Source organism: Chelonia mydas, chromosome 27 (genome assembly GCF_015237465.2).
Source record: "Chelonia mydas isolate rCheMyd1 chromosome 27, rCheMyd1.pri.v2, whole genome shotgun sequence".
Lineage (NCBI taxonomy): Eukaryota > Metazoa > Chordata > Testudines > Cheloniidae > Chelonia > Chelonia mydas.
In genome coordinates, this window is record NC_057860.1 from 13,179,680 (window position 1) to 13,207,266 (window position 27,587).

Sequence of the window (27,587 nt, forward strand, 5' to 3'; positions counted from 1 at the left end):
GGGTCTGGGGCAGCCTGGTCCCTCGGGAGGAGCTCGGGCCCTGGTTCGAGGAGCTGTTGTGGTCCCCAGGCCCCACGCATCCATCCGGCTTCATGTTGCAGCCTGCTGGCCAGACGCGCTGCGGCAGCTGTGGGGGGTGTGGGGGGGGGGCAGGTTTAAATGCCCACTGGGGGGCCTCCAGGCACCAGGGGTTATCCCCAGCCTGTCTAGCTTAGGGGGCAGCCCTCCATTGCCCACACCCTGGATGCCAGCAGTGCCCTAGCACGGTCCACAGGTGCTGCGGAGCTCTGTGCCCAGCGCTGCTGCCCCATGGGGGGCCCTGCCAGCTCCGGGGCGGGGGTGCATAGTGGACTCCTTATGGCACCACGTCCACCAGTGCTCCCAGCAAAGCCACGCGCATGACTGGCTGCAGAGACTACATCTCCCAGCATGCCCTGGGCCAGGATGCAGTGGAGGGGCAGGAGTGCTGCATGCTGGGATATGTAGTCCCTCCCCAAACGACACCCCCTCCAATCATTAGATGGCTCTTAGCAAAATCACTTGACATTTTCCCTCTGTTTAAAGTGTGGGTTCAGGTCGTTTGCCCCCCTCTCCTCCTTGTTGCGGGGGGTGGGGGCTGCCTCGAGATGGCTCCGTCCTTGGCTGAGTCCCTCTGCTCATCCCAGGGAGCGCTGGGCACCCCGTGGGGGGCTGGGCTGGCCCTTGGACAGGGCCCAGCTGGAAGCCTCAGCCCCGTCCCCCCATGTCCCCTCACCAGCTGGGCTGTGACTGCGCTTTGGGGCTGGACCCTGGGCCATGCCCCAGTGCATGGGGCAGCCTGGTCTAGAGGGCAGGGCGTTGGCCGAGGAGCCAGGACACCTGAGTTCTATTCCCGTCTTTGCCACTGACCTGTTGGGTGACCGTGGGCCAATTATTTCCCGGCTCAGTGCCTCAGTTTCCCTTCCCCACATGCACATGGCTGTGATTATGGGGACCCCTGCTAAGTGTGGTGATTTTGGGAAGCGGTGGGGGAGGGGTGTCACCTTTGGGGTTCAGGCACTTGTGTCTTTGCAGGGGGTGTTGGGAGCCCCATAAATTAGGCCTGGGGGAGCCGTGTGTGTTTGTTTAGCAGTTTATTCAAATTACCCGAGCCCAGCCTCACGCGGTGAGTGTGGGGGGAAGGCACCATGCAGTTGCTGTGTTTGAAATCCGCCCCCGTCCCATCCTAGCCGGTGTGGGGTGGGCTGGGGGCGGGGTGGAAGACTCCAGCCCAGAGAGGCAGGAATCTGAGGGTGATGGTCGGGGGGGCGTGGCCCCATCAGCCATCGGGTCCCTTCCCCAAGGGCACAGCCCAGGCCCGTGTCGCCATGGGGACGGCCCCGGTGCCGACCTGCCGGGCCAGCACCTCTGCGCGAGTTAGTCTGGACGTGGCGGGCGGAGCTGATCTCCGAGCCCGGCCCTGCTGGCACCATGTAAAGAACCAGCCACAGCCCAGAACTTCCGGAGCTCAGCCTGCAGCTGGCCGCTCGCCCGGGCACTTCCGGGTTTGTCCAACAGCCGAGCTGGGCACGCCCGAGGAGCCCAGCCAGCGTGGGGAATGCCAGCAGTGTGCCCCCGAGCTCTGTGCCGTCCTCGCTGCTGGTTATCTGTGCCCGGCCGGCCAGCTCTGTGCAGCAGGACCTGAGCCTCCCTGCTGCCACCATAACTACCCTGGTTAATAATCATCGCAGGGGCCGGGGAGAACTGGGCCGTGCCTGCCAGGACTCCCTTGGACTGTCCTTTCTCTCCGCACACCCCCTTTGCCGGGGCGAAGAGATTAACGAGCGCCCGGCTGCACCGCCAGCGGATGGGAAAGCCCATTAACGAGGCTGCTTCTCCATCATCCTGTCACGGGCGGGTTTGGGGAGAGCCTGGAATGTGCCTCTCAAAAAGGCCTGCCCAGCTGGATAAATGATCCCCTTTGGGGGGTGGGGGGAGCTGCAGGGGGAAACAAAAGCCGAGCGAGGGAAAGGAGGGAGGTGAATAGCACAAGACAATGGCCCTGCCTGCAGTGAGGGGAAGGGGACAGGGCGTTCTGCTGTCCGGTTCCCCTGGGTTAGATAGTACTGGTGGTGGGGGGGTCTCTTGCAGTGGAAGTTGCAGACTCCCCTGGGGAATTCGGGGTGATCAGAGGTGGGGACCGGCTGGATGTTACACTCTGGTGACCTGCCCTGCTCTGGAATGCCTGCCTTTCCTGGGACTGGGTTGGGGTGTCCCCTTCTCTCTGGGGATCCCCTCTGGTTGCTCAGGGCGGGCTCTGGGCACCAGCCCCTCTGGGGTCGCTTGCGGGAGCCAACTCTCCAAAGGCTGCAGGAGTGGGCTTGGGGCCCTTGTTCAGCCCAGCGGGTGCTACTGGGGAGGGGGGTCTTGTCTCCTGGTGCTCATTACAGCTAAGTCGGGGGGGGGGACCAGCTGAGATGCAGGCAAGCGAGAACCGCAGCCGGTGCAAATGGTCACAAGTCCCGCACCTGGCCCGGCCCAGTCTGTAGGAGAAACCGTCTGTCTGCCTGCGAGGGCCGGTCACTGGGGAAGTGGGGCGCCCCCTTCAAATAGCTGCTTGTTGGGCAGTGCGCGTTCGCGCCATGGGGCTGGAAAGGGGCAGCGGGAAAGCACCGATCCAGGGCTCTGATCCTGTCACGTTACAAATAAAAAGCCGACCGGCTCTGCTTAGTGATTGCCCCGGGCCGCCTCGCTGGGCCCAGAGTGATCCCACGGTCTCCGCTCCTGTTCTCTAACGCCCTCGGCCTGGCGGGTGCTGACCCCTCAGGGCTGCATGTGGGCGCTCAGTGCTTGGGAGACTCTGGCCCTGGGTACCAACTGTCTGTGGTACTGGGCACAGCAGCGGGCAATGCCCTGGCAGCCTCCAGCCCGAGCGAGCTCACACGTGGGAGCAGTTTTCCCGGCCTGCCAAAATTTTCAGTGTATCGAAGGATTTTTCTGCGCCAAATCAGGGGGAAAAGTGAAAGTTTCAAAAATGTTTTGAACCAAAAATCGGAAGAAAATCTCTGCCCTGGGTCACTGGCCGAGGTGGTTGTGGGGGCTCGGACCACGGGCAGTTCTTTGGTTGTAAGTAGCTGAATGTTTGAGCGCCAGGCGATGGCAAATGGCAGAGCGGGAACTTTCCCGTCCGGGTTTTCTTCAAAGAATCTTCGGTTAGAAAAAGTCCTTGAGGCCGACCCCGTGTATAATGCAAATGAGGCTGATTCCCCCTCCTTTGCCATCCAATCAGGGAATGGAAACGCCCCCACCTGACTTTAGGCAGCCAATCGCATGCGTTGTGATGAGCGACTAGACAGCTGGTACCGATTTCGAAAGTGGTGGCTGGGGAGGGGGGCAGCCTGTGCCCTGGGTTTGGCCGGGGCCGTGCTCTGCCCCCGGCGCCAGGGCTGGAGACGCCCAGCCCCAGACCAAACGGGGCCTGCTCAGGCCCCGTAAGCAGAGCCCCTCCTTGGAGACATTGCCCGTGGCACAATGTTATGGGCGCAAGAGCAGGAGTGATACCGGGGCGGGTGCTTTGGGCCGATGCTGCACCCAGGGCTCTGCAGCGGGGCCTTAAGGAAGGTGCATCTCTAGGGGGCTTATCACCTGCAAGATCCCAACTTTCCCGCATGCCCTAGGGCGCGACTGGCCTCAGAGGAGTCCAGAGACGGGGGCTGGGGGGTTCTTCCACTCTTCTCTTCTCTCCTTCCCCAGCCCACCCCCCGGTTCTGCTCAGTCTGCCTTTGCAACAGGGACTTTGCATGACTAACAGCCTGGTGAGAACCAGAGAAATGTTTTCTCACCATGTTTCACACGTCCAGGGTCAGGTTCCAGATTAAACACTGGGGGGCTAGCGGTTTTATTTTGGGAAGAGACGTTTGTATGCATGCATGTGTGTGTGAATGAGTGTGCGCATGCGCACACGTGTGCAGCCAGCCGGCCAGGGGAGTGCATTCCCCTGTTCCATGTTAAGTGCTTTATGGAAAATGCCCAGTTCCTCCGACTGTTTCTGTGGCCCCTGCTGGGACTGCCATACTCTGACCGGCGGCTCTCCTGGCTGATGCAGGGTAGAGCAGCGAACAGCCGGGACATGGCCCTCTGCTTTAGAGGCATTTGCATGGCGCGTGCGAGCAGGTTTTTCACCGTCGCACTGGTGTGTGATTAGCAAATTGCATGTTTGGGGCGGCTCTGGTTGGAGCCTGTGGGTTTGCGTCGTTCCCGGCAGTTAGCGGGTTTCCCTTGTCTGCAGCCGTGGGGTGGCGAGGGAAGCCCATCTAATTCCAGGGCCCTTTGCTCGGGAGCAGGGCTGCCTGTGAGGAGTGATTAAGAAGTCAGCCCTGTTCTGGACTAGGCTCCATGGCCGGCCTGGCTCAGTGTGGTTATGGTGAGAAACAGGGCGGGCCTGCGGGCTGTTTTCTGAGCTGTGACTGCTCAATTTGTTGCCACAAGGCAGGTTTCTAGCAGCCCTTCCGGGTCCGGCTCCACAAGTCAGGGCTCCAGGATTCTGTGGCCGGGGGGGTTGCGTAACCCAGATTGATGCTCATCTCCCAGCCAGAAACCTGGGTGCCAAATTCTGCCCCTGTGCTCGGGGCAGAATTTGCTCCTCGATGCTCCTCGATGGGGCTTGGCAGCTGCTCCCTGGCGCAAGCGGCAGGCCGGGGTCCGTGAGGGTGGCACTGTCTGAGCCTGCTTGGCACACTGCCGGACCTCGGGGGTGGAAGCTGGTGACAGAATAAACAAGGGGCCCAAGATTTTCCCGAGCGATGCGCCGGGAGAGTGCCAGCTCCAGGTGCCTGGCAAAGGGCCGAGCACTGGCCCCATGAATAATCCAAAAAAAACCACCCCCCCAAACCCACCAGTGCCCCTGCAGCCGGGGTGTCCAAGAGCCGCCTCCTAGAGCGCAGCGGGGCTTCCGGGGGGCCAGAAATGATTGAGGGGGGTTTTAAAAGCAAAAGCGCTCGGGGGTCATATGCGCTAGGGAGCATCCCAAAGGGCCTTTGCAAGCCCTGGGTGTGAGGGGCCAGGCCCGGGGCTTGGCTCTGCCGTAGGCTGGTCAGCCCCTGGCCCTGTACCAGGCTCACCCGGGGGGGCCAGCTCCGTGTGCCAGCAAATGAGGAGCGCACTTGGGCCTGGCTGGCCGGTCGCTCCCAGTTGCCCAATTGAGTTTGGCTTTCGCGGTGAAATCTTTAACACAATTTTAACTCGTTTTTCCTGTTGTCAGGGGAGGGGGGAAGGACTCCAGAACCTGGGGACCGAAGTGGGCAGCAGCTGACCGCATGCGTGCGAGGAGGAGAATTTGGGGGGGGGGACGGGGGGCTCTGTGTGTGTGTCTCCCCCCAAGGTGAAGCATTCCTACCGCAGGCTGGCCTGTTTGGTTCTTTCCCGGCGTGTGTTTGAAGCCAGCTTTCCTTCCAGCCCCAGTAAATGAGTCAAAGCAGACATTTGTCATGTTCGCTGCAGGAAGTTGGAAGAGTGCTGGGCTTTTGTTCAGAAACCTGCTGGCTAAGCAAAACCTTTGACTTTCTATTATTATTTAAACAGGCGCTGCTGATGCCTTGCTCTCTCTCAGGCGCACACATGCCTCCAGGTTTTTCGGGGGCAGATTTCAGACAAGCCTGCTCAGCCCAACTGTTCACTTTTTTAGGCCAGCGGGGAAGGGAGCGGGAGTTGCGGAGGGGGGTGGGGGGGCGTAATGCATGGGGAGCCCAGCTCTGTCACATGCAGATAAGGCCGAGAGATCTGAGAGGAAGGGGACCTGGTTTCTTTCACTCAGCTGAGCGGAGCCTGCAGGAGGCCAGTGGGCCCAGCACGGCTGCTAAAAACCCCAGGACTCATCAGGTTGCTTTGGGAGGTCGAAACTAACCAGGAGGCTTTGGGGCGGGGGCAGGGACCCCGGGGGCCTGGCAGTGATGTGGGGGCTGGCACTGGAGTTAGGTTGTGCCTCTCTGACCTTTTGGGGGGGGTGCCTTACACCCCATCCTACTTTCCTCCCCAGCCTGGGTCACTCTGGGGGAGTTGCATTGTTCCCTTAAGGGGAGTGGGGTGGAAAGAAACTGGGAGATATCCCCCCCCCCCCCGCCACACGCCCACCATAAAGGCCCTTGTCAGGTTGTATATCTCAGCTGAATTCCCGCAGGCCCCCTGCTCCTCGGAAGGAGATGGGGGTGGGTTTTATTGCACCCCATGGCAACGCGATTGCAGCTTTCAGGGCAGAGGGGGAGGGGGGAAGGTTATAAAAAGGCTTTCTCGCAGCTCGCACGTCCAGCGAAGCACCCAGCACCCGTGACAAAGCCCCGGGGTCTCCAAACAGACGTGCGAGACACTGGCACCACTGAAATCCACTGTGAGCCCCCCCACCCCCGAGAGAAGGAGGGAGATTTCTGAGGGGGGGACTTGGCTGGGATGCCTCGCCACGGGGCACTGACGGTGCCGATCCTGCGGCCCGCACATCAGCCCCGGCAGCGGTGCGGCTGCTGGAGGGGCAGCGGCTGCCTGGGTGGGGGAATCCCGACTCAACTGACCAGCGGGTGGTGCCGTCCTGTGGACGCCCCCACAGCTTCCTGGGCCTGTTCTGCCGGATCCCTCCCGGAGGGCGGGGAGCGAGGAGGGGGATTGGGTGTCGCCCTGCTCTGCTGTCTGGGACGTGCTGGAGTCTGGCCCCGGACCAGTTCTGAAGGCCCAGCTGGCCCCGGGGGGGGGGGGCGCTGCCTGGGGCGCTGTGGGGAAGGGGGCAAGATCCCACAGCTTCCCCACCCACCCCCAGCTCCGGTTCTGGTGTGGGGTGAGCAGCTGGTCTTCTCCTGGCGAGACCTTTCCTAGGCCATGATCCTCAAAGTCCAGGGAGACGAGGGAGCTGGGGTGAGCGCTGCGTCAGGTGCTAGCCAGGGACCCAGGAGTTCTGGGCTCTGCCGCTGGCCCTAGCCAAGTCCCTTCCCCTTTGTGACTCAGTTTCCCCTCCTGCCCTTTGTCTCTTTCAATGGAAGCTCTTTGAGGCAGGGGCCTTGATCTCGGTGGGGGCGCCCCGTGCTGGGAAGAACGTTGAAGTCTCCGTGCTGTTTCAAAACTCGCCGGGCGGCACAAGTCGCTGGGTGGCGCTCGCTTGCCATGCCGCTGCATGGGGCAGCCGAGCGGAGCTTGGCAGGATTCAAACTTGCGGTTTAAGGAGCCTGCGTCTTCCCTGGGCCCCGGAGCAGGATTCTCCATCCCCCCCCTGTGAACTGCTCCGCGAGGCAAGGGCAGCCGGTTCGGGGAAGGGGGTTCAGCCTGGACTGGGCAAGGAACTGAAATGCCTGTGAGCTCTTCCCTGCCTGTCGCACCTCGCGCCAAGGCGGGCTGGTGGTGCCCCCGCCAGGCGGCTGCTTTCTGCAGAAGGTAGCAAGACCCAGGTGCGCGCTGCCTGGCCTGGCTTGGAAACAGAGAAGAGGGGAGAGGGCAGGTTGTAGCTTGCAAATGGCTTTGCAGTCTGCATTGCTGCTGTATCCCCAGTCGAGGTGTGTGGGGTGCAACGGGGGCGGGGGGGCAGAGCCAGGACTCCTGGGTTCTCGTCTCTGCCCCGGCGTTATTGCCTGGCCTGGGGGTGGGAATCAAGTCTCTTCCCTGGGCCGTGTCTAGGGCAGCTCTGCACTTACAGCCCCGCACAGGGGCTCGGCTCAGTAAAGCCCCAACCGAGGGGAGAGCGTCTCCCCTCGGCGGAGTTCACCCACCTCCCCAAGGGGCGGGAGCAGCGCCGGGGGTTCGGTTGGTGTAATGGTGGCACTTGGGTGTGGACAGGGCTGAGCAACGGGGTTATACCCCGGGCTCCGTTTCCTCTTCTGCAAAGATGGGGCTGGTGCCTCTGAGCCCCTCCTGCAAGGGGGCAGGCGGGTGGGGGTGCCGTGCTCCATGAGCCGGCACTGCCACGCACTAGGACGGGTGGCAGGGGGCTGACCAGCGTCAAGGACTGCAAAAATCTGGGGAAAGCATACAATGGGGGGTGGGGGGGTGTATTTCTATAGATTTCTACCCCCGAAGGAATTCGCTGTCTGCCTTGTATGGCTGTAGCAGGCTGGAGCCGCAGCAGGGCTGGACTGTCCATCACCGCCCCTCGAACCCCCTCTGCCGCTGCACGAACTGGAACGGGACCCAGCGCCGGGCGCTTACGAAGTCAAGTTCCCCTCCCCCGCCCCTTTCTGTCTGTCAGGTGTTTGTGCAGCCCGACACCGGGGGGGGCATCCTGACGGGGGCGCCCGGTGCTACCTTAATACAAACCAGACCGAAAAGCTGAGCTGGGCCGTGTCCGTGCCCCATGTGAAGCGTGACCCCCCGATCCTGCGCTGGGCGCTGGCCTGTGCTCTCGGGCCGCTGGGTGCAGGGCTGGGGGCTCTGAGGCACCTGGCAGTTCAGACTCTGTAGCTGCAGAGACGAATGGGGGGTGTGGGGGGGTGTCACACGTATTAATGGGAGAGGGAGGTGGTGGGGAGCCAGGATGCGGTTCGGCCGCTAGCCTGGGCTTGGGGAGGTCTGGGCCTAGTTCCCAGCTTTTCCACAGGCTCCCCATGTGGCTTAGGCTCTGCCTGCCTCAGTTTCCCCGCTGTCCAGTGAGGCCAGCAGCCCTGCCCTGCCGCACAGGGGGGTGGAGGGTAAACACAGTCAGGAGGGGAGGGGCTGTGAGCGCTCCTGCTCCGTGCTGGGGAGGAGCTAGGTTGTGTTATGTTGTGTGATGTGATGTAATCCTCCGGGGGGTAGGTAATTACGAGCTTGCAAACTCTGGGGCCCGCGGTAGGTGCCGGGAGCGCGCAGGAAGCGGCGGGGGCGGGGTGCGCAGGATCGGGGCCCGTGCGCGGCTGGAACCGCTGGGGCGCAGCTCGGCGCGGGGCGCCCCCACGTCGCTGCGGCTGGAGCGGGGGTGGGGGGCCCGGGGGCGGCGGGGTCTGGGGCCGGGGGTCACGGGGAGGTGAGGCGCTTGCGGCGGGTTCAGCCGGAGTTCAGCCGCATGCCATTAGGCAAATGAGGCGGGCGCTGCCGCGCCGGAAAAGGCCCTTCCGGCGAGGGGCGCCCCGGGGCCGGGCCGTGGCGCAGCGCGGCGGCCCCGCGCAGGCAGCCAAGGGGTTAAGGCCGCTGGGAGGCGCCGCGTGGCAGGAGGGATTTTCAGCCGCGGCTCCGTGCGCAGAGCAGACGCGCCGGCCGCAGCCCGGCTCTCCGGGGGCGCAGCGCGCTGCGGGCGGCCGAGCCGCGGAGCCGAGCCCGGGAGGGGCCCCCTGGAGGCCGGCCGGGCCGGGAGCGCCCCTCCTGCCCCGCGCGGTTCTCAGCCCGCGGCCGGCTGGAGGCTGCCGCGCCCCCGGGAGCGCACGGAGCGATGGGCTCCTCGCCGGGGAACTAGCTGCTGCGCCCACGTCTGAGGGGCCCCGAGCCCCGGCTGGGGCGGGGGGGTTTGTTCCCCAGCGGCCCCGGCCGTGGATTTGGGGCCGGTCCTGGGCTGGGGGAGCCCCCGTCGCACGCTGCGGGGCCCGGGCCCCAGGTGTGGGTCTCCGAGTGCGGCGAGCGGAAGCGGGGTCCGGGGCCCCCCATGGCCCCTGCGTGGGAGCTGAGCGCCTGGACGGCAGCCTGCTGAGGGGCTTGACCTGCCTGACCCCGACTCTGGGCCGGGCGAAGGAGCCCCCGGGAAGATGTACGAGAGCGTGGACGTCGCCGGGCTAACCCCCAGCCCCAACCCCTTCCTCATGATGGATTTTTACAGCCAGACTCGGGCCTGCTTGCTCCAGGACAAAGGGATCGGCCCCCCCACCCCGTACGGCCCCCCGCTCCGGAGCCAGCCCTGGAGCAGCTCCAGCCACTGTAGGTATCATCCCCTGAGCATGTGGAGAGCGATCCAGTGCTTGGGCGCAGGGGGCCCTGATCTCTGCCAGGCCTCCAAGGTCCTGCCAGCCCCCCTTGGTTTCCTGGCCCCAGGGGCCGCCCTGCTCTGCATGGGGGGCGGGGGGGGGGGGATGGCTGGAGGCAGCGGTGTGCAAGGGGAGCATTGTGTGGCCTTTGGGGTTGGGGCCAGAATTAGATTCGGCTCCTGGCTGGGAGAAGCCTCCTGAAAATCCGGCTGTAATCCAAGGGCTGGGCTGGGAACGGGCTTCCCCTCGCCGGGCCTCTGCGGCTCCTCGCTGCACATCCCTCCTGATTACTGCTAGGGCTAATGCCCCGCGCCGTCGCCATAAGCAACCCTTGGCCTAGTTAATTCCCGCCTCCCCCCGCCCTCCCTCGCCTGGGCAGGCGGCTGGTGGGGTGCTGGGGGTCCCCGGCTGCACTGGGCTTTCTGGGAAGAGCCTGGGGTTGAAAAGCGGCTCCCTGGCCCGGGGTGTGGAGGGGGATGAGCGGGGTATTTACTGCCCAGGATCAGCTCTCTGACCAAATCCAATTAACTAAATAGTCTGCTGTGGCTTTATCCGAGCTATGTATGCGGGGCGGGTGGGGGGCCGTGTGGAGCTCCTGGGAGGGGTCATGGTTTCCTGGAAAGCTGCCCCCCCCCCCCCCCCCGTTCACATCCCAGGCCTAACACGAAGAGGCCGGGTGCCCCGGTTTCCGAAGGGCAGGCAGGGAGCTGAACCCATTTCTCCCCCCGCCCCTTCGTTGTGTGGATCGGACCCGGCGGCTCGCACCAGCCCAGGGAGCAGGGTTGTCAAAGCCCATCAGGGCTCCACCGCTCCTGGGGCTGGGGGAGTAGAGACCAAAACTTCAGTGTGCCTGGGGCCACCAGATCTGCCAAGGGGCCATACGCCCCCCGGTAGGCGAACAGCAGTGTGGGACAGCCAGGGTGCCAAGGGATGCATTCCTCGCACCCTGCCCCCATGCAGCCCCCCAGGAACTGTCCCGGGCCCCTTTGGAGCGCGTGGGGTCAAGACACAGTTGAAACACAGAGTGAGTTTAAGGCTGTTGGTTCTTTCCCAGCGCCAGGCAGGGCAAGGAGGAGGCTTGGAATGGGGGTGTTTTTGTGTGTGTGTGTGTGTGTGTGTGTGTGTGTTGGGGCGGGGGAGGGTGTTTGAAATGCAGACTGGGGCGGAGTGGGTTAGAAATCGGCTCAGTCCCCCAAGAGGCAGCTATCGCCTGCTCCGAACAGGCCAGCTGGGATCGGAGCGAAACAGGAGAGAAAAACAAACCGAGACACACAGACACAGGCACAGAGACGTGTGGGGAGCGGAGGGGCTGGGAGCTGGGTTCCTTGGTGGGACCCGGGGTTCTGGGCCTGGTGCGTCTGCGTCCGGTCCAAGGCCCTTTGGAGCCAGCAGCACTGCTGAGGTCAGAGCCTTCGGCCCGGTTAGTGGGATGAGAGGCCCGTCCTTTGGGAGGGACAATCCCCCCCCTTTGTGAGGCGCTGGGCTGGATGCAGGGCGAACGCGCCGCCCTGCTCTGTGTCTGGGCTCTTTGTAGATTGTTTTCACCCGGGGGGGGCCTCTGGGGCCCTCCCTGCAGAATGATCTGCCCTGCCTGGCTCCCCGGGGATACTGGGTCTGGATGGCAAACAACAGCCGGCGCCATGCTGGGGGAAAGTCCTTGCCGGGCGGGGCGGCTTTCCAGGACTTTGTTATGGAGGGTGAAAGTGACACCCCCTTGGATGCCAGCTTTCTGGGGCGGGCGGCCTCTTCCGGGCCAGTCGCCTCCCCCTTCCCCGGGCCGTGCAGGAGGGCAGAGCCCCGAGGCGCTGAGCAAGTGCCCCCGGGGGACTCTCTTGTCTTCCAGTGTCAGGGCAGCAGCCCGAGCTGGGGGATCCACGAGGGGCAGGGATGGGGGGGAGGACCCCCCCAGCTAGGTTGGCCTGTACTATTGAGCCAAAGCGACGTCCGAGACCCTGCCTGGCGTTGGAGCTGTTAGCTGCCACCTGAACTGGGCCCGTTAAATAAAACCTCCCAAGGCCAGCGCTGGGCCTGGAGTGCAGCCCCGGTCCATCCAAACCCGCCGTGCCCAGCCTGCCCTCCTGGTCGCCCAGCCACCCCACCCCCGTGCCCAGCCCCTGGGCGCTGCCTGCCCTCCTGGTCTCCTAACACCCGCCTCCCCGGCCCAATCTCCAGAGAACAAAGTCCCTTTTTGCCATTGTTTGTGGGGCCCTTTGACCTTTTGCTCTTATCAGGGAGTCAACAGGACCCTCCTCCGGGGCCTTTGTCAGCGAGGGGGGTGGGAAGCTCCTTGGGCAGCTTGTTGGTTTTTTGGCTTAAAGCTTCTAAAAGGTTTGTGTGCAGAGGGTGGAGGGGGGCTGCTCTTTTGCCTTCCCCTCCCCCTCCAGGTGTTGCAAAAGGCCCGGGCTGGGCCCTGGGGGGGCCTTGGCTGCGCCCCGGAGCCTGGGGCCGACGGGGTTTATTTTCAGGCGCCTGCTGGTGCAGGAAATAGGATGCAGGTTTGGAAGGGTGAGTTGGCCACGGGTCGCCCACGGGTCGCGCGGCCACTCCCTGGCACTGGCAGCTCTGGCCAGATCTCGGCTGGCCTGGGCCGGGTGCGCGGGGGCTCCCTGGTGTCGGGTGGGGGTAGCTTGCAGGAATGGGATGTGCTCTGCTTGTCCTGCTCCGAGAAGCCTAGGCCGGGATGTGGAGGCCGCTGGTGGAGGGGCGGGTGCCGGGCGAAGCGAATTAGCACCATCTAAAAGCTGCTGATGTCTGGCTGGGGGGTGGGCTTTCAGAATGGGAGGGGGGCACGGATTCAGAGCCTGCTGGGGAGGAGGCTCTGTCTGTCCCGGTGCCTGGTCTCTGGCAGCCCGTGAGGAAGGCGTCAGGGTGCCCCGCACTAGACAGGTGTGGAGTAGCCTGGTCGACAGTGTCCCTTCCGGGCGCTCAGCCCCGGGGCCGCTCCGGGCGCTGGACCCACACTCCTCAGAAGTGGTGACAGAATCCTGGCTGCCTGGTGAGGAGCCTGGGGTGCCCGGCGGAGCGGGGCTGGCAGCTCCTGGGTTCTCCTGTTGGCACTGGCAGCCAGTGACATGCCAAATCCAGAGCCTCTCTTAACCTGTTGGTCCAGGCATGGTGGGGGGGGACAACACTTTCCCCGATCCCCCTTGTGCTCTCGCCTGGGGGCTGCGAGGAGGAAGGGCTACACCTCTCAGCCCCTTGGGGCCAGGAGCCTGCTGATTTCTAGTCAGGGACGGGTCTGACTGGGGCACAAGTCCTGCCCCATGGGCCCTGGGGCCTGTCCAGGGGGCGGGGGAGAGGCTATGGGGGTGGGCGAGACCCCTGCGGGAGCCCTGCTCAGATTCCTGCGGCTGATCGCAACTCTTCCGCCGGACGTTTGTCTCTGGGCAGTGCCAGTTCATGGAAACCAGACACTTGGCTAAGGGCCGGTTCCCACGATTTATTATTGGGTTTAACGCTAAAAACTTACTTGCAGGGAGAGAAAAAGGGTTTGAAATTGTGAAAAGAGCCATTTCGACTTCTTTTTTTTTTTTTTTAATTAAAAATTCTGGTTTTCTGCCTAGCACGGGGAGCTAACTGTAGTTTCTCAAACACCCCCTAACAACGGCTAAAATGGAAACAAAACGTGTTAATTGACCCAAGCCGGATCACTGATCAGGGCATGAAAATGTTCTGAACTTCTGACTTTTTGCCCCAAATTGCGAGGGGAAAATTTGTCCAACCTGTAACCCTCTGGCCAGGCGGGAACCTTATACAGCTGGTACAGCTGGGGTGGCTTCCACATTCCCCACCCCCGCAGGGGAGTGTCTTCTCCCGGCGGGCTGGGGACCCCCCATGCCGGTGCCTGCCCCTTTCCAAGGGGTCTGCGCCCTGCACTCATGCTCGCCTGGCTTTTCTCTGGGCATTGATGGCTGGTTCAGGGGAGCTGCAGCTCCCAGCACCCCAAAGCGGATCAGGTATCTCTCTCTTGATTTGGGGGTGCTGCCCTCCCTGCCCCCCCCCAGTTTTCCCTGACCCCCCCGTCCCTTCTAGAGCCTGGGGGTGTGCTGTGTGAGGTGTCCGTGTGACCTGCCGGTGTGGGGAAGCGTGACCCGTGGGGGGTGGATCCGGCGCAGCGTGTGGGAAAGGGGGGGGGGGGTGGATCCCGCACTGTGTGTGATCAGGTGTCAGTGCTCTGGCCGTGGTGTGCTTGTCCTGCATGGTGGGCAAGGGCCGTGGAGTCCCTACGGGGCTGGAGGGGCCGGGCATTGCTGTGGGGGTGGATGGAAGGGCGCGTGGTGAATTGCCAACAAATGACAGGTGCCCTGACCTTGCCCATCCTGGGTCTGCTCTGGGTTGCTCTCCCCGGCTGGCAGCACTGCAGCGGTCCCTGCGGGTAGCTGGCCCAGGCCGATACGACACCCTCCCCCCGACTCCGGCTGGGTCTGAACGCTGGGCGGGGGGTAATGTAGCTGGCAAGTGAGCCCTCCCCCCCCCCCCCCCCCCCCGAGCTCCTGCAGGTCTCAGCTGGGCCAGAGCATTTCAGGCCAGCCCTGGGGATGGTTATTTGCGGCAGGCAGCGTGGGCTAGTGGTTAGAGCAGTGGGCTGGGCTCTCTGTCCCTGGCTGCGCCACTGACCTGCTGTGTGACTGACAGTCACTGCCTCCTTCTGTGCCTCAGTTTCCTCCTCCATTTGCGTGGCGCTCTCTGGGAGGGTTACTCTGGTTCTCTCTAGCCAGGGAGCTGGGGATCCCTCCCTTTGGGGGCAGTGGGGCTGGTAGGGGGCCGGGGCAGCTCTGTCCCCCGGGGAATGTCCATGGTACCGACTGTGGTGCAGAGAGATCACGTGACCTGTCCGCTGCTGCTCCCCAGCGACCAAGTGAAGAAGGGAACCCAGGAGTCCTGACTCCCAGCCTTCTTCCCTGCCTGGCCCCACTCCTCAGAGCCTGCGTCCACCCTGCCAAGGGCACTGCCCCCTGCTCTCCAGCTGAGACTCAGCCTGGTTGGGGGGGAGGGGGAGGCAGCCCCCGCCCCCCGTGGGGTTCCAGGAGCCAGGGGGAGGCTGTGTGTGCCTGCGGGGGGGGGGGAGGGGGTGACGGACACTCGCTGCTCCCGGCAGCCAGCGCGGGGCGGGGGCGACGCTCTCCTGGGCAGCGTGGCGGGCGGGCGCGGGGACGGCCCCGCAGTCTCCTCACATTAGCCGTGCTCCGTCGCCCCCACCCCGGCTGGCTCTGCCGCAGCCAGCCCCCGGCGCTGCGGCACTCGGGCGGTGCCAGGCAGGCAGGCCGGACGCGGGCAGATGGGGTCGGGGGCACCTGGTGAGTTCGGACCTTTCTCCCCTTGCGGACGGGGGAACCCGAGGGCACTCTGCGAGCAGGGCTCTGCTGTATGCTACCTCCCACCCGAGGGCCCCCCATGGCTCGGCTGGGCAGGGTGTACCAGGCTTTGGGGGAGGGGGTAGCAAGGCAGGAGGGGGCTGGTCTCCCCACCTTGATTCAGGCTCCCAGGGGTGCTGCAGCCAGGGTCTCTCGGGGGGTCGCCCTGCCCAGTGGCCCAGCCTGCCTCGGGCAGGCCAGGCCGGGTGCGCACTGGGCGTGGGCTGTGGGGCCAAAGCTGAGGGGCTCTGTGGGCCCCGAGCTGTTTGCGCCCAGGGGCCACCCTCTTCCAGCCGCTCAGCAGTTCAGGGCAGGAGAGCGATGGCCGAGCTCGCAGCCCCCCCGCCACCCTCCAAGCCATGCAGGGGTCTGTCTGCCCATGGCAAGACCCGGGGGGCTGATGCTGCCCTCCTTTAAAGTCATGGGGTTCAAGGCTGCCCTGGATCATATGGGGCCCCCCAGGACAGATGGCTCAGATGCACCCTCCTTGGCGTGGGGGGAGGAAGAGGTCAGGCCGCCAAGGGGTTCACAGGGGGTGCTCGCCTGGGCCTGCCAGGGGCTGTGGGGGGAGCAGTGCTGCAGGATGGGGAATTTCCCTAACGGGGCATCTAGGGGTTAGCGCAGGATGACTTTGGCAGAGAGTGTTTGTCTCTTGCTTTGAGTGGGAAGGCTGGGAGCCAGGGCTCCTGGGCTCTCTCTCCGGCTCTGGGAGGGGAGAGGGGTCCAGTGGTTAGATTGGGGGGGGGGGCATCTGGGAGCCAAGACTCCTGGGTTCTCTCCCCAGCTGTCTCTGGAATGCTGGCCGGCCCCGCTGCCCGGGAGCCTGGTTTCCCACGCCGGCGCGGTGGTGACATTGGCCCGCCCGGGGGCTCCCTGGCCGGGCGGAGCTGGTAGCCCGGGTGTTCTCTCTGCAGGGCTGTGGCACTGGCTGGGGGCTGGGCAGCCGGGCAAGGTCTGGGGCGTGTCTCGCTGGATTTCCTGTGCAGCGACTCAGGAAAAGCAAACCCATGAGGAGTGAAAATAGAGCCAGGGCTGTGGGAGGAAGGGAGGGGGTGGGGGGCTTTTAAATCCTGTTTGCCCAGGGAAGCTCTGAGCTGCAGCATTTGGCTTGCAGCTGCTTCCCCTCTTACTCCTGGGCGGGGGGGGTCTAGTGGTTAGGGCAGGGGGGCTGGGAGTCAGGACTCCTGGGTTCTAGTTGCCTGCAGCCCCCCTCCTGGCACCTTTGTACCGTCCCCTCTCGTGGGGCCCCTCCTGCACCGCCGCCCCATTCCTGCTCCCTCCGCCCCCTGGGTTACTTCACACGCCAGCCCCTCCCTCCAAGAGCAGCTTCCCCGCTCCCCAGGGTACGTCGGGGAGGGGGTGCTGCTCTCTGATGCCACCCCCGGCCCCATGTGCCCGGAGCTCTTGTGGGGAGCGGGCTGGGCTGCCCGGCTTTCTGCTCTCCTGGGATCGGGCAGGGGCCTCCGGGAAGGAAGGGACGTGCCCGCTTTGCTCTGCAAGGTCTCTGTGCCAGGCAGGTGCCAGTGTTGCTCTCCCGCGGCTGCTCGGTCAGATGGCGCGAGCCTGGCACAGTCGGGGCTGCCAGGGGGACTCAGTGAGTGGCTCCAGCTCACCGCCACAGTAGGTGCTCTGCATGCCCCATGTCTGGCAGCAGCTGGCGTCCGGTGCCCCGTGCGTGACTAAGCTCGAGCAGCGGGGACCCCCTGCCAGGCCTGTTGGAGCTTGGTGCGGGTGGCAGGGGCAAAGCTGGCTTGGGGAACGTGGGGCCTGGTCAGCCCCCCCCCACCCCCGACCAGTCCAGCGCCCTGGGTCTGTGTCACCAAAATCTCCTGCCCTAGTGACACGTTGGGGAAACCGGAACCAGGCTGTGCCTGGCCTGGGCCGTGAGGAGCGCCCGCCCCACCCCGCCCTCCTTTCCCATCCCTGCCGGGGCCCAGGCTGGGGTGGGCAGCTTTCCCCTGGCAGTGTCATGGGTAGCGGCCTGTACCCCCTCATCCCTTAACATCCCCCCCACCCGGCAGATGTGCTCCGGGGGTCCGGGCTGGGGCAGGGAGGCGGGGGGCTGCTGCCATCATGTTGGCATGGGCGGGACGCAGGGGGAGGAGTTGTCTGCTCGGCTCTGCAAGGCCCTCTGTTGTCTGACGGGGGGTGAGGGGGCAGGAGGCCAGCAATGGCGCCATGTCCACCCACCCACCCACTGCTACGTCAGATCTCTCTGCGCCAGCCTCGCCCCAGCCGCCTTGAGGGCTCATGGCTGCCAGGGTCCCTTTGGAGTGAGTGTGTGTGTGTGTGTGCGCGCGCAGGGGTGGCTGCGTGTGCAGGGGGCACGCGGACATGCATGTGGGGATACGTGTGCGGGGCAGGGGGCATGTGTGTGGGGATGCGTGTGCAGGGGGCACGGGGACATGCATGTGGGATACGTGTGCGGGGCGGGGGGCATGTGTGTGCAGGGGGCAGAGGACATGCGTGTGGGGATACGTGTGCAGGGGCAGGGCTGCGTGTGCAGGGGGCACGCGGACATGCGTGTGGGGATATGTGTGCAGGGGGCACGGGGACATGCGTGTGGAGATTCTTGGGCCGGGGCATGTGTGTGCAGGGGGCATGGGGACATGCGTGTGGGGATACGTGTGCAGGGGGCATGGGGACATGCGTGTGGGGATACGTGTGCAGGGGGCATGGGGACATGCGTGTGGGGATACGTGTGCAGGGGGGCACGGGACATGCGTGTGGGGATTCTTGGGCCGGGGCATGTGTGTGGGGATGCATGTGCAAGGGGGCACGGGGACATGCGTGTGGGGATGCGTGTGCAAGGGGGCATGGGGACATGCGTGTGCAGGGGGCACGGGGACATGTGTGTGGGGATACGCGTGCAGGGCGGGGCTGCGTGTGCAGGGGGCACGGGGACATGTGTGTGGGGCTGCGTGTGTGGGGCTGCGTGTGCAGGGCGGGGCTGCGTGTGCAGGGGGCACGGGGACATGCGTGTGGGGATACGCGTGCAGGGGCAGGGCTGCGTGTGCAGGGGGCACGGGGACATGCGTGTGGGGATACATGTGCAGGGGCAGGGCTGCGTGTGCAGGGGGCACGGGGACATGCGTGTGGGGATATGTGTGCAGGGAGCACGGGGACATGCGTGTGGGGATATGTGTGCAGGGGGCACGGGGACATGTGTGTGGGGATACGCGTGCAGGGGCAGGGCTGCGTGTGCAGGGGGCACGGGGACATGCGTGTGGGGATACGTGTGCAGGGGGCACGGGGACATGCGTGTGGGGATACGTGTGCAGGGGCAGGGCTGCGTGTGCAGAGGGCACAGGGACATGCGTGTGGGGATACATGTGCGGGGTGGGGGCAGGGGGCACGGGGACATGCGTGTGGGGATACGTGTGCGGGGCGGGGGCAGGGGGCACAGGGACATGCGTATGGGGATACGTGTGCGGGGTGGGGGCAGGGGGCACGGGGACATGCGTGTGGGGATACATGAGCGGGGTGGGGGCAGGGGGCACGGGGACATGCGTGTGGGGATACGTATGCGGGGCGGGGGGCGTGTGTGTGCATGTAGAGGTCTCTGTCTGTCTCTCAGTGGCGTGTGGCACGGGCTGTCAGCCGCGCTGGGTGAGCGCCGCTCTCCATGAGGAGGGTGGTAGAGCCCGGCCTGCCGGTGCCCGGCTGGCTCCGCTCCCTGGAGTGGCAGCGCCCGCCGGGGATCAGTGCCCAGCACGTTCTGTGCGGCGCTCGTCACGAACGCCTGCATCTCCTGCCCCCTGCCCTGGCTCTTGGCCCCGCAGCCCGGGCCAGATGCCAAGCGGGCCTGTCCCGGGAAGCCCTGGGCACTGGCCGCCACGCTGGGCTGGAACGAGGGAGGGGTTAGCCCCCACCCCAGATGGGCTGCGCCTGCCTGTGTTGCCAGGGTGGATGGGGGTGCGGTGAGGGCTGGGTGGAGTCTCGTTGCCCCGTAGTTGGGGTATGTGGGGCTGGAACAGGCCGGCTCCTCTCCCACTGGAAAGTTGGTGCCAGCGTGTGTTGGCAGAGCGAGGGGGCTGTGCTGGTTCGGGCCAAGGCTGGCGCTGCTGTCACAGGACCATGGGCACCGACGGGTACCGGGACCCCAGGCTCCTTTGACAGGTACCAGGCTCCCTGCAGCCTCCAGCCCCTGCCCCGTAGGGATCCCATTCTCCCTCCGTGCCCGGCCTGCTCCCTCCCACGGTGGCATCCCAGCCCCATTGCCTGAGCGTAGCTGGCAGTGGTGTGGGGCTGGGGGAGCCAGGGGGGGGGGGTGCGCGGGACACAGGCTGGACCCTTCCGGGCCACCAGCAGCGTCTCCTACCCCAGGGCTCTTTTGGGGGAGCTGATCACCTGGCCGGGCTGCACGGTTTCCCCTTCTCTCATGGGGCTGACCCACTCCCTGCCAGCGGGGCGGGGGCCAAAGTGTTGTTTAAGTCCCTGTGGGGAGAAGTTTGGGAGGACGTGGGAGCCGTCACGGCTGGTCCCTCAGCCCCTGCCCCACAGAGCTCAGGGCCTGTCAGGCGGGGGGAGGAGGAGCGGGTGCTGCCCAGGCTGGGGCCGAGCGCCTGTTTCCCGGGCCGGGCTGCCTGAGGAGGGGCTGGGCACAGAAACAGTGCGAGTCTGCCCAGAGGCCCCAGCGCCAGCCCTGGCCCGCCCCCCATGCTCCCATGGGCCTCCCCCTCTCCCGGGCCCCCACCAGCACGCCTGTTGGCATCACCCCCTGGCTCCCCCCCCGCCCCATGCTCCCACGGGCCTCCCCCTCTCCTGGGCCCCCACCAGCACTCCTGTTGGCATCACCCTCTGGCTCCCCCCCCCCCGCATGCTCCTACGGGCCTCCCCCTCTCCCGGGCCCCCACCAGCACTCCTGTTGGCATCACCCCTGGGCTGTCCCCCCCCCCCCCCATGCTCCCATGGGCCTTGCCCCGCCTCTGTGCATCCTGGGCCCCGTGTGTGTGAGCACCCCCCACCCACCCCGCGCCTGCCGGAACGCGAGCCCCCCACGCCAGGCATGCGAGGAATGGCTGGGAGAGCCGAAGGGGAAGGATCCCCCCCCGGGCTGGGCTGTCTATTGTCAAGAATGTGGGTCTTGGCAGAAGCTAACCCGACAATGGCTCCTTTGTGCCGATCCTCCGGCGCCTTTGTCACGTGCCCTTTGGAGTCTCCCCCTCAGCCCCCCGCTCCCCCCGCAGCCCCCCTGCTTCCTCCTGCTCTGCCCCCTGCTGCCCCCCTCCGGCCTCAGCCCCCTGCTCCCCCTGCCTGTCCTCGTCAGTAGCTTACTGGTTTGTCCAGCTTCTGAGCTCGTCCAGGTCAGCCCCCCCCGATCCTCCCACGCCGGGCCAGGAACTGCAGCCTGGCTTTGCACCCCAGTGTGGGCGGGGGGAGCTGCTCTTCCTGCAAAGCAGCGGGGGAGGCGGAGGACTCCTGGGGCCAGAGGGCGGCTTGCTCAGGGCAGGGGGCTTGCGGGGCCTGGCTGGGCTCCCTGGCAGTCGTCTGGACACCCCTGGCTGGGGCTCTGTGACCCGTGTTCTCTCTGCTTTGTAGAGAGGGAAACTGAGGCCCAAACACAGTGCTTCTCCGAAGGTATTGCACAGTCTGGCTGGGCCTGGACTCCCAGCCCCTGCTCCACCCACTAGGCTGCACGCTCAGCTACAAAAATAGAAGCCAGGAATCCTGGCCCCAGGTCCCGCCTCTAACCATTAGACTCCACTCCCAGAACAGAGTGCCCAAGCCCCGGCTCCTTGGCGCCTGGCCCTGAGCTTGCCAAGGGATCCCAGCTTGCAGCGGGGGAAGCCCTGGGCTGAGACGCCTTCCTGCCCTGCAGGAGGGCGTCGGGCAGCTGCCAGCCGCGTTCTCGCTGCCCTGGGCCCAGCCCGAGGCCTGTTCCCCAGCCCCTCACCCCGGCTGCGCTGCTGGGCCTGGCTCCGGCTGATGCCGGGGTGGGGAGCCCATTTCTTTCCTGCTGCTTGTCCCAGACGGACCTTGCCCCTCGGGGAGCCCCTGCAGCCGTGGGGGCTGGGGATCCAGACACTCCTGAGCAGCTGCTGCGTCCTGGCGGGCACTGGGAGCTGGCGAGGGGCTGCTTGTTTTGCTGCTCTCCAGCCCCTGACTCCCTCCCCCCAAGGCCCGGGCGGATGGACAGACGGACAGTGTCAGCAGATCTGCAGCCAGCCTAGTGCTTGCAGCACAGCCCCCACAGCCCCTCGCCCTTGGGCAACCCCAGGAGGCCTGGCTGCCAGCCCCACTGCTCTGACCACTGACTGCATGGTTGACCCGCTGTCCCGTGGGGCGCCTGGCCCAGTCTCCTGGGGCTGTGGCCTGCGGGGGGGGTCCTCAGGCCTGGGATCCTGCCTCTGCCACAGGGCCCCTGGCACTGCCCGTATGCAGCCAATGAGGATGTGCCCTGCAGCTGCCGGTATGAGCCCCAGCCCCCTTCGGGGGGCTCTGGGGTCCCCACCTTGTCGGTGTCGTTCGAGGAGCCCCTGGCCCGCAGGGAATCTCCCCTCACCTCTGCCTGTCTCTGGGCCCGCCTGGACTCGCCCGTAGCACGGTGCCTATGTTTGCCCACTGTGCCCGCCCCGAGCTCCTGGGTTTCCTCACTGCAGAGTAATTAGCGCAGCCTCCTTCGTTACCCTCAGGAGAAGCGACAGCCTGGACCTGTGATGGGAACAGGTTCCCCATTTTTACCCGGGGCTTCCCCTGTGGCTGTGACCAAAAGGCTCCGAGCTGGGGTGGGGGGCCTGGGAAATACCCATCCAGCGCTGCCCTGTCCCTGGGCGTTCCCAGACAGCCACTCTCCGGGGGCTCCGCTTTGGGGGGGTCTCTCAGCAGCCCCCTGCGGGGAGCAAGTGCCATGTAACTCCCCCACCTGTTGCCCCCCTTTCCCTTCTGGTCGAGTGCCCCCCAGGAGGTGTCCCACCCCGGGTCCTGTCTCCTTAGCCCTCGTGTGCCTGGTCCCCACCTGCAGCTGCAGCAGCCGGCCCCGTGATGGCGTGCGAATGCCCGAGAGAGATGCTCCGTGCCCCTGGGGGGGAATGGGAGCCCTGCCCCTGGCCTATCTCACAGCAAGGACAGAACCCAGGAGTCCTGGCTCCCAGCCCCCTTGCTCTAACCGCGACCCCCCTCTTTTCCCGGCTGTGCGGTGGCTGGGGGCCAGGAATCCCGCAGCAGGGCCCGTCTGGAAGGGGCTGGCAGTGCCCGGAGTGGCTTCCCCTGCGCTCAGGGCCGCGTTGCTCTTTGCGGTCTGATCCCCGCATGGGCAGCAGGCAGGGCCCCCTTGTTCCCCGCGCAGAGCAGACCTGGGGGGTGGGGGCTGGTGTGTTAACCCCGCGGGGCCAGGCCCGTCATATCCTGTTCGACTGGTTCGCTTGGCTCCCTCTGTGTGCAAACACCCTGAGCGGCTGGCACCGCCGCCTTAACCCCTTCCTGGCCCCGTGCCCGCGGGGAGCAGGTGGGGTTAGGGGTACTGCTGGGCCGCCCCCCAGAGCCAGCCCCTGGGTCCCCCACCCCACCCCCTGTCCAGTGCTAGCACCCCCAGGGAGGGGGCATTGCAGTGCGCTGCGGGGAGGGTTTGCACGCCGCTACCCTCTACTGGCTGGAATTGGACTTGCCCCACCTTGTGTCATAGGCACCGTATTGCCGCTCGCTGGCAGGGTGAGCTCAGGGTCTGGCACGGGGGCAACTGTGCCGCTCTGACTCCAGGGAGTCCAGCAACATCCCCCGTTCGCCTAGCCTTCGGGGAGCGAGGGCCTGGTCCGCGTTCCCCGGCTAAGCCCCATCGGCGCTGGGCTGGGGCGGGCGGGGGCGTGTCTGTGGTGCCGTTTCCCTGGCACTCTGACGGGTTGGGGGACTGTGGTTCCGTGAACGGGCAGCTCGAGATGGGCCCAGCGCAGGCCTGTTGGCGGGTAGAGAGCCGGGCCCCGGGGAGCTCTGTGCACCCTGGGGAGGAACGAGCTGCAGGACTGTTGGCTTCTGGTCTCACCCCCTTGCTGGCCTCTAGGCGAGTCACTGTGCTTCCCATGCCTCAGTTTGCCCATCCACCCTCTGTTTGTGCAGTGTGTGTGGGCCGTGCGTGTGCCAGGGTGGGCGCGTGTCCGTCCGTGCGCGGCATGCGGGAGGCTCCCTTAGCACCGGAGCAGACGCTCGGCCAGGCGATTGCTGCTGTTAGGGTCAGTCGCAGGGGGCATCGGGGCCCTGGGTGCTGGGGCGCCTCCTGGGTGGGACGGGAGGGTTTGGCTGGGTCGATTTGTTTTCAAATTTCTAGTTCAAGGTCATACCCTGACAGGCCCCCCCCAACCCCTTTGCAGACCCTCCCAATTGCAGACACACACACCCCTGCACTCACCCAATTGCACGCACACGCCCGACACTCTGGGGTGTCCAGACGAACCCCGTCATCTCCCGACAGCGGGCTCTCAGCTCCCAGGGGAGCCCAGGCCACCTTGGTTCCAGGGTGCGGCTGGCAAAGCCAGTCCTGCCCACCCCTCTGTCCCGTGGAGGGATCTGGCTGCTCCAAGGGCGGCCGGGGCGGGGTGCTGGGCGGACGGGGGAGTGCTGGGCTGCCGGGACGGGGTGCCAGGTGCACGGGGGGGGGTGCCGGCAGGTCCCTTCAGATGCTGATCGGAGGCAGCGAGCGGCTCCTGGGCTAGGCTTTGTCTGACTCGGTTCCAGGCTCCATCCTATGGCCTGGAAACGTCAAGCTGAATCTGCAAGGCTGGGAATCCGCCTCCCACCTCCCTTGCGCTCTAGGGCTCGCAGCTCCCCGGCGGGCGTGTGGGCTCCTGGGGGGCCCCCTGACTGCCCCGAGGGGGGGACCCTGCTGCTGGGAATGCAGCCCAGGAGTGGCCAGGCGTGCAGGGGACGGAGCACCGGGAGGCTGCCCTGGCGTTTCTGGCACTGGGCAGAGCAGAGGGAGCCGTGTGTCCTTGTGGCTGGTGTCTCTCTCGCGACGCTCTGATACCGTGGTGACGGGGCCCGTGGGGCTGGGTTCCAGCAGCACTGGGCACCGCGGGGGCAGGGCTATGGGCTGGCGTTCGTCCAGTAGGAAGATAAACCCCCACACACAGCCAACCAGGCCAGCACAGGGGCAGCCCCCCATGCCAAGAGCAGACCATGGCTGCTTTGTAGGCATCTCCCCTCTGCGCCCAGCATGGCCAGCCGTGTGGCAGGGTCCCGTGAAGTGGGGAGGGAGCAGACTCTGGCTCGCCCACCCCCCTGCCAGTGGCTTTGCCCTGCCCCCCAATTTCCTGCCGCAGCTCCCCTCTCCCCAATGTCTCCTCCCAATGCCCTGCTGCATGCGGGGCGCCCGCCATGAGGCAGAGTCCCTCTGGGTGCCCGTGGGTGGGGACAGGCCTCTCCAAACGCAGCAGCCAGACCCCTGAGCTCATCTCCCCTTCTCCCCACAGCCATCGAGACGCAGAGCACCAGCTCCGAGGAGATCGTCCCCAGCCCCCCCTCGCCGCCCCCGCTGCCCCGGATCTACAAGCCCTGCTTTGTGTGCCAGGACAAATCCTCGGGCTACCACTATGGGGTGAGCGCCTGCGAGGGCTGCAAGGTGAGTGCGGGGCTAGCAGGGAGGTTGGGGGGCAGGGCTGGGGGGCCCCGGGTAGCGGGTATGGAGGGGGGGCTGATGTGGTTACAGCTCCCTGAGGGGTGACCCCAGGTCTGGTTCAGACAAGGGGACGAGGAGTCCTGGGTTCCAGTCCCCCCCCGCTCCTGCCGTGGGTCACTTCGCCTCAAAGCAGCTGCTGATGGGGCCCCCCGGGCCACGTGCTCAGCTCCGTGCTCAGTCACGGGAACCCGCGCGCTTGAACGAGGCCCTCGAAGTCTCAGTTTTCCTGCCCGTAAAGCAGTGCCCCCGTTCCTAGCCCAGCCCCCAGGGGGCGCCAGGCGTCCACCCCGCTCTGGACCTGGCATGGGGGGCTGGTGGCTGGTGTTTCTCTGGCTGTTCCACCCAATTCACATCTAGGACCCCCTGCCCCCGCCAGCCAGGCGCCTCTCCTCAGTGCCCGTCACCCGTGGTTGGCCTGGGCAGGGCACCCTGCGCTCTGCATCCTGCTGCAAAATGCTCCCAGCCTGTGGCTGGCCAGGGCAGGGGGCTCCCTCTCCCATCCCCGCTGGGCAGCAGCCTCCAGGCCAGGGGCTTTGCTGACTGTTCAGCCCTGAGGCTGGAGGGCAGCGTAAACCATTCCTTGGGTGAGGGGGAAACTGAGGTACGGGGAGAAGTGAAGTCCCTTCCCAAGGTCTGCCAGTGTGTCTGCACTAGGAATAGAACCCCAGAGTCCTGGCTCCCCGTCCCTTGTATTAACCGCTAGACACCCCCCACGCACACCCGTTACAGCCCTGCAGTGGGGCTGCGCTGGGTGGCATGCCGTGTATCTGCACTGGGGCACTGCCCCCGTCCGTGCAGCTCAGGGCCCCCCAGGAGAACCCCCCCTGCCCCAGCCTCGCGGATCAGCGAGCAGTGTGGAGCTTAGCCTGGCTCTGCCTGGGGATTAGCGCTAAACAGTGCAACAGCCGCTGGCTCCGGCCCCGTTCGGCTGGCGTCACCGTCTCTGCGTAGGGGTCAGGGTGAAGGGCGCCGGATTGGGTGCGTGTCTCAGTGTCGCGCACACGCAGTCTCCTGCTCTCGTGTGCCCTCAAGCGCAGCCGGTTAAAGCTCCCCCACCGAGCCCCCGAGTGCCCCGTTGTGTGTGTGTGTGTGTCCCACCCCGGGTGGGGGGCGCGTGGGAGCCAGGATTAATCCCTCAGCGCGGATGTGCGGGGTTCCGCGCTCAGCTGCTTTGCATCCCTCAGCACGTCTGAGTTACATTCCAGCAGCGGCTGGGCCGGGGCCAGCCCGGGGGCGGGGGAGGAGGAGCGTCTGGCTGCGGAGTCTCACACGTCTCCTGGCTCCAGCGCCCACGGCCAATCTCCCCTCCGCTGGGCCCATCCCACCGGCCTGGCTCTCCTCTTGGCTCCTGGAGAGGAAGGGGACCTTGCAGCCTAGGTGTAGGGCTGGGGCTGGGGGGGGGTCACTTCCCAGCTCTGCCACAGACGCTCCGTGCCTCAGTTTCCCCATCTGTGAAAAGCTGGTGACACTCTTTCCATTTTCTGCCTGGGGTGCTTCTGTTCTTGATAGCAAGCCCTCATCTCGGTCGGGGTCTGGGGGGGCCCCCAGCATGAGGGGAGCCCCCATCTCGGTCGGGGTCTGGGGGGGGCCCCCGGCGCAAGGGGAGCCCCCATCTCGGTCAGGGTCTGGGGGGCCCCCAGCGCAAGGGGAGCTCCCATCTCGGTCGGGGTCTGGGCGGCCCCCGGTGTGAGGAGCTGTACACTTGGTTCCAGACTTGGCTCCGGGCTCCTGCTGCTCCTTTGCCCCCGGAAGCTCTGACCCTGTCTGGCTTTACTGCCATGCAGCCGCGCAGCCAGCAGGGGGAGCCGCTGGGTCTGGACCTGGCGGGGGGGAAGGACGGGGAGATGCCCTTTTAATTGTAATTAAAGCCAAACCCCGTGGGCTGGGGAGGCCTCATCATGCCCCCCCACCCCATGGGCGCTGCACCGGAGCCCCCCGGCATCCGTCTGTGCTGCTTCCCTCCAGAGAGCCCCGGCTGGACCCTGCCCCCCCCCCCCGGGCACTATTGTAACACTAGTGCCCTGCGGCTGGTGCCCCGGCTGCCCCCCCTCGCTCACGGGGCTCTGACCGGCTCTTCCAGGGCTTCTTCCGTCGGAGCATCCAGAAGAACATGGTCTACACCTGCCACCGCGACAAGAGCTGCATCATCAACAAGGTGACGCGGAACCGATGCCAGTACTGCCGCCTGCAGAAGTGCTTCGACGTGGGCATGTCCAAGGAGTGTGAGTGCCGGGGGGGCCGGGGGTCATGGCCCCGGGGGGGGGGGGCGGCTGGGGGGTTATGGCCCTGGGGGAGGAGGGCATGGCATGGGGGGCAGGCTGGGGGGTTGTGGCCCGGGGGGAGGGGGGCATGGCATGGGGGGCAGGCTGGGGGGTTATGGCCCCGGGAGGGGCATGGCATGGGGGGCAGGCTGGGGGGTTATGGCCCGGGGGGAGGGGGGCATGGCATGGGGGGCAGGCTGGGGGTTATTGCACTGGGGGAGGAGTGCATGGCATGGGGAGCAGGCTGGGGGGTTATGGCCCGGGGGGGGCATGGCATGGGGGGCAGGCTGGGGGGTTATGGCCCGGGGGGGGCATGGCATGGGGGGCAGGCTGGGGGGTTATGGCCCGGGGGGGGCATGGGGGGCAGGCTGGGGGGTCATGGCCCCGGGGGGGGCATGGCCTGGGGAGCAGGCTGGGGGGTTATGGCCTGGGGGGAGGGGGGCATGGCATGGGGGGCAGGCTGGGGGGTTGTGGCCCGGGGGGAGGAGGGCATGGCATGGGGGGCAGG

General features: G+C 66.1%; 1 protein-coding gene across 4 annotated transcripts in view; it reads left to right on the forward strand.

The window, feature by feature from the left end:
* RARA (retinoic acid receptor alpha) overlaps window positions 1-27,587 on the forward strand; it is a 65,842-nt gene that overhangs the window by 32,241 nt on the left and 6,014 nt on the right. For 3 of the 4 annotated variants that reach the window (XM_037887078.2, XM_037887077.2, XM_037887079.2), the window contains exons 3-4: window positions 24,613-24,761; window positions 26,899-27,040. In XM_037887078.2, the coding sequence (XP_037743006.1) occupies window positions 24,613-24,761; window positions 26,899-27,040 (291 nt within the window). Of the gene's footprint in view, window positions 1-8,972; window positions 9,811-24,612; window positions 24,762-26,898; window positions 27,041-27,587 lie in introns of those variants that run through there. The other variant, XM_037887080.2, reaches the window with a different exon arrangement.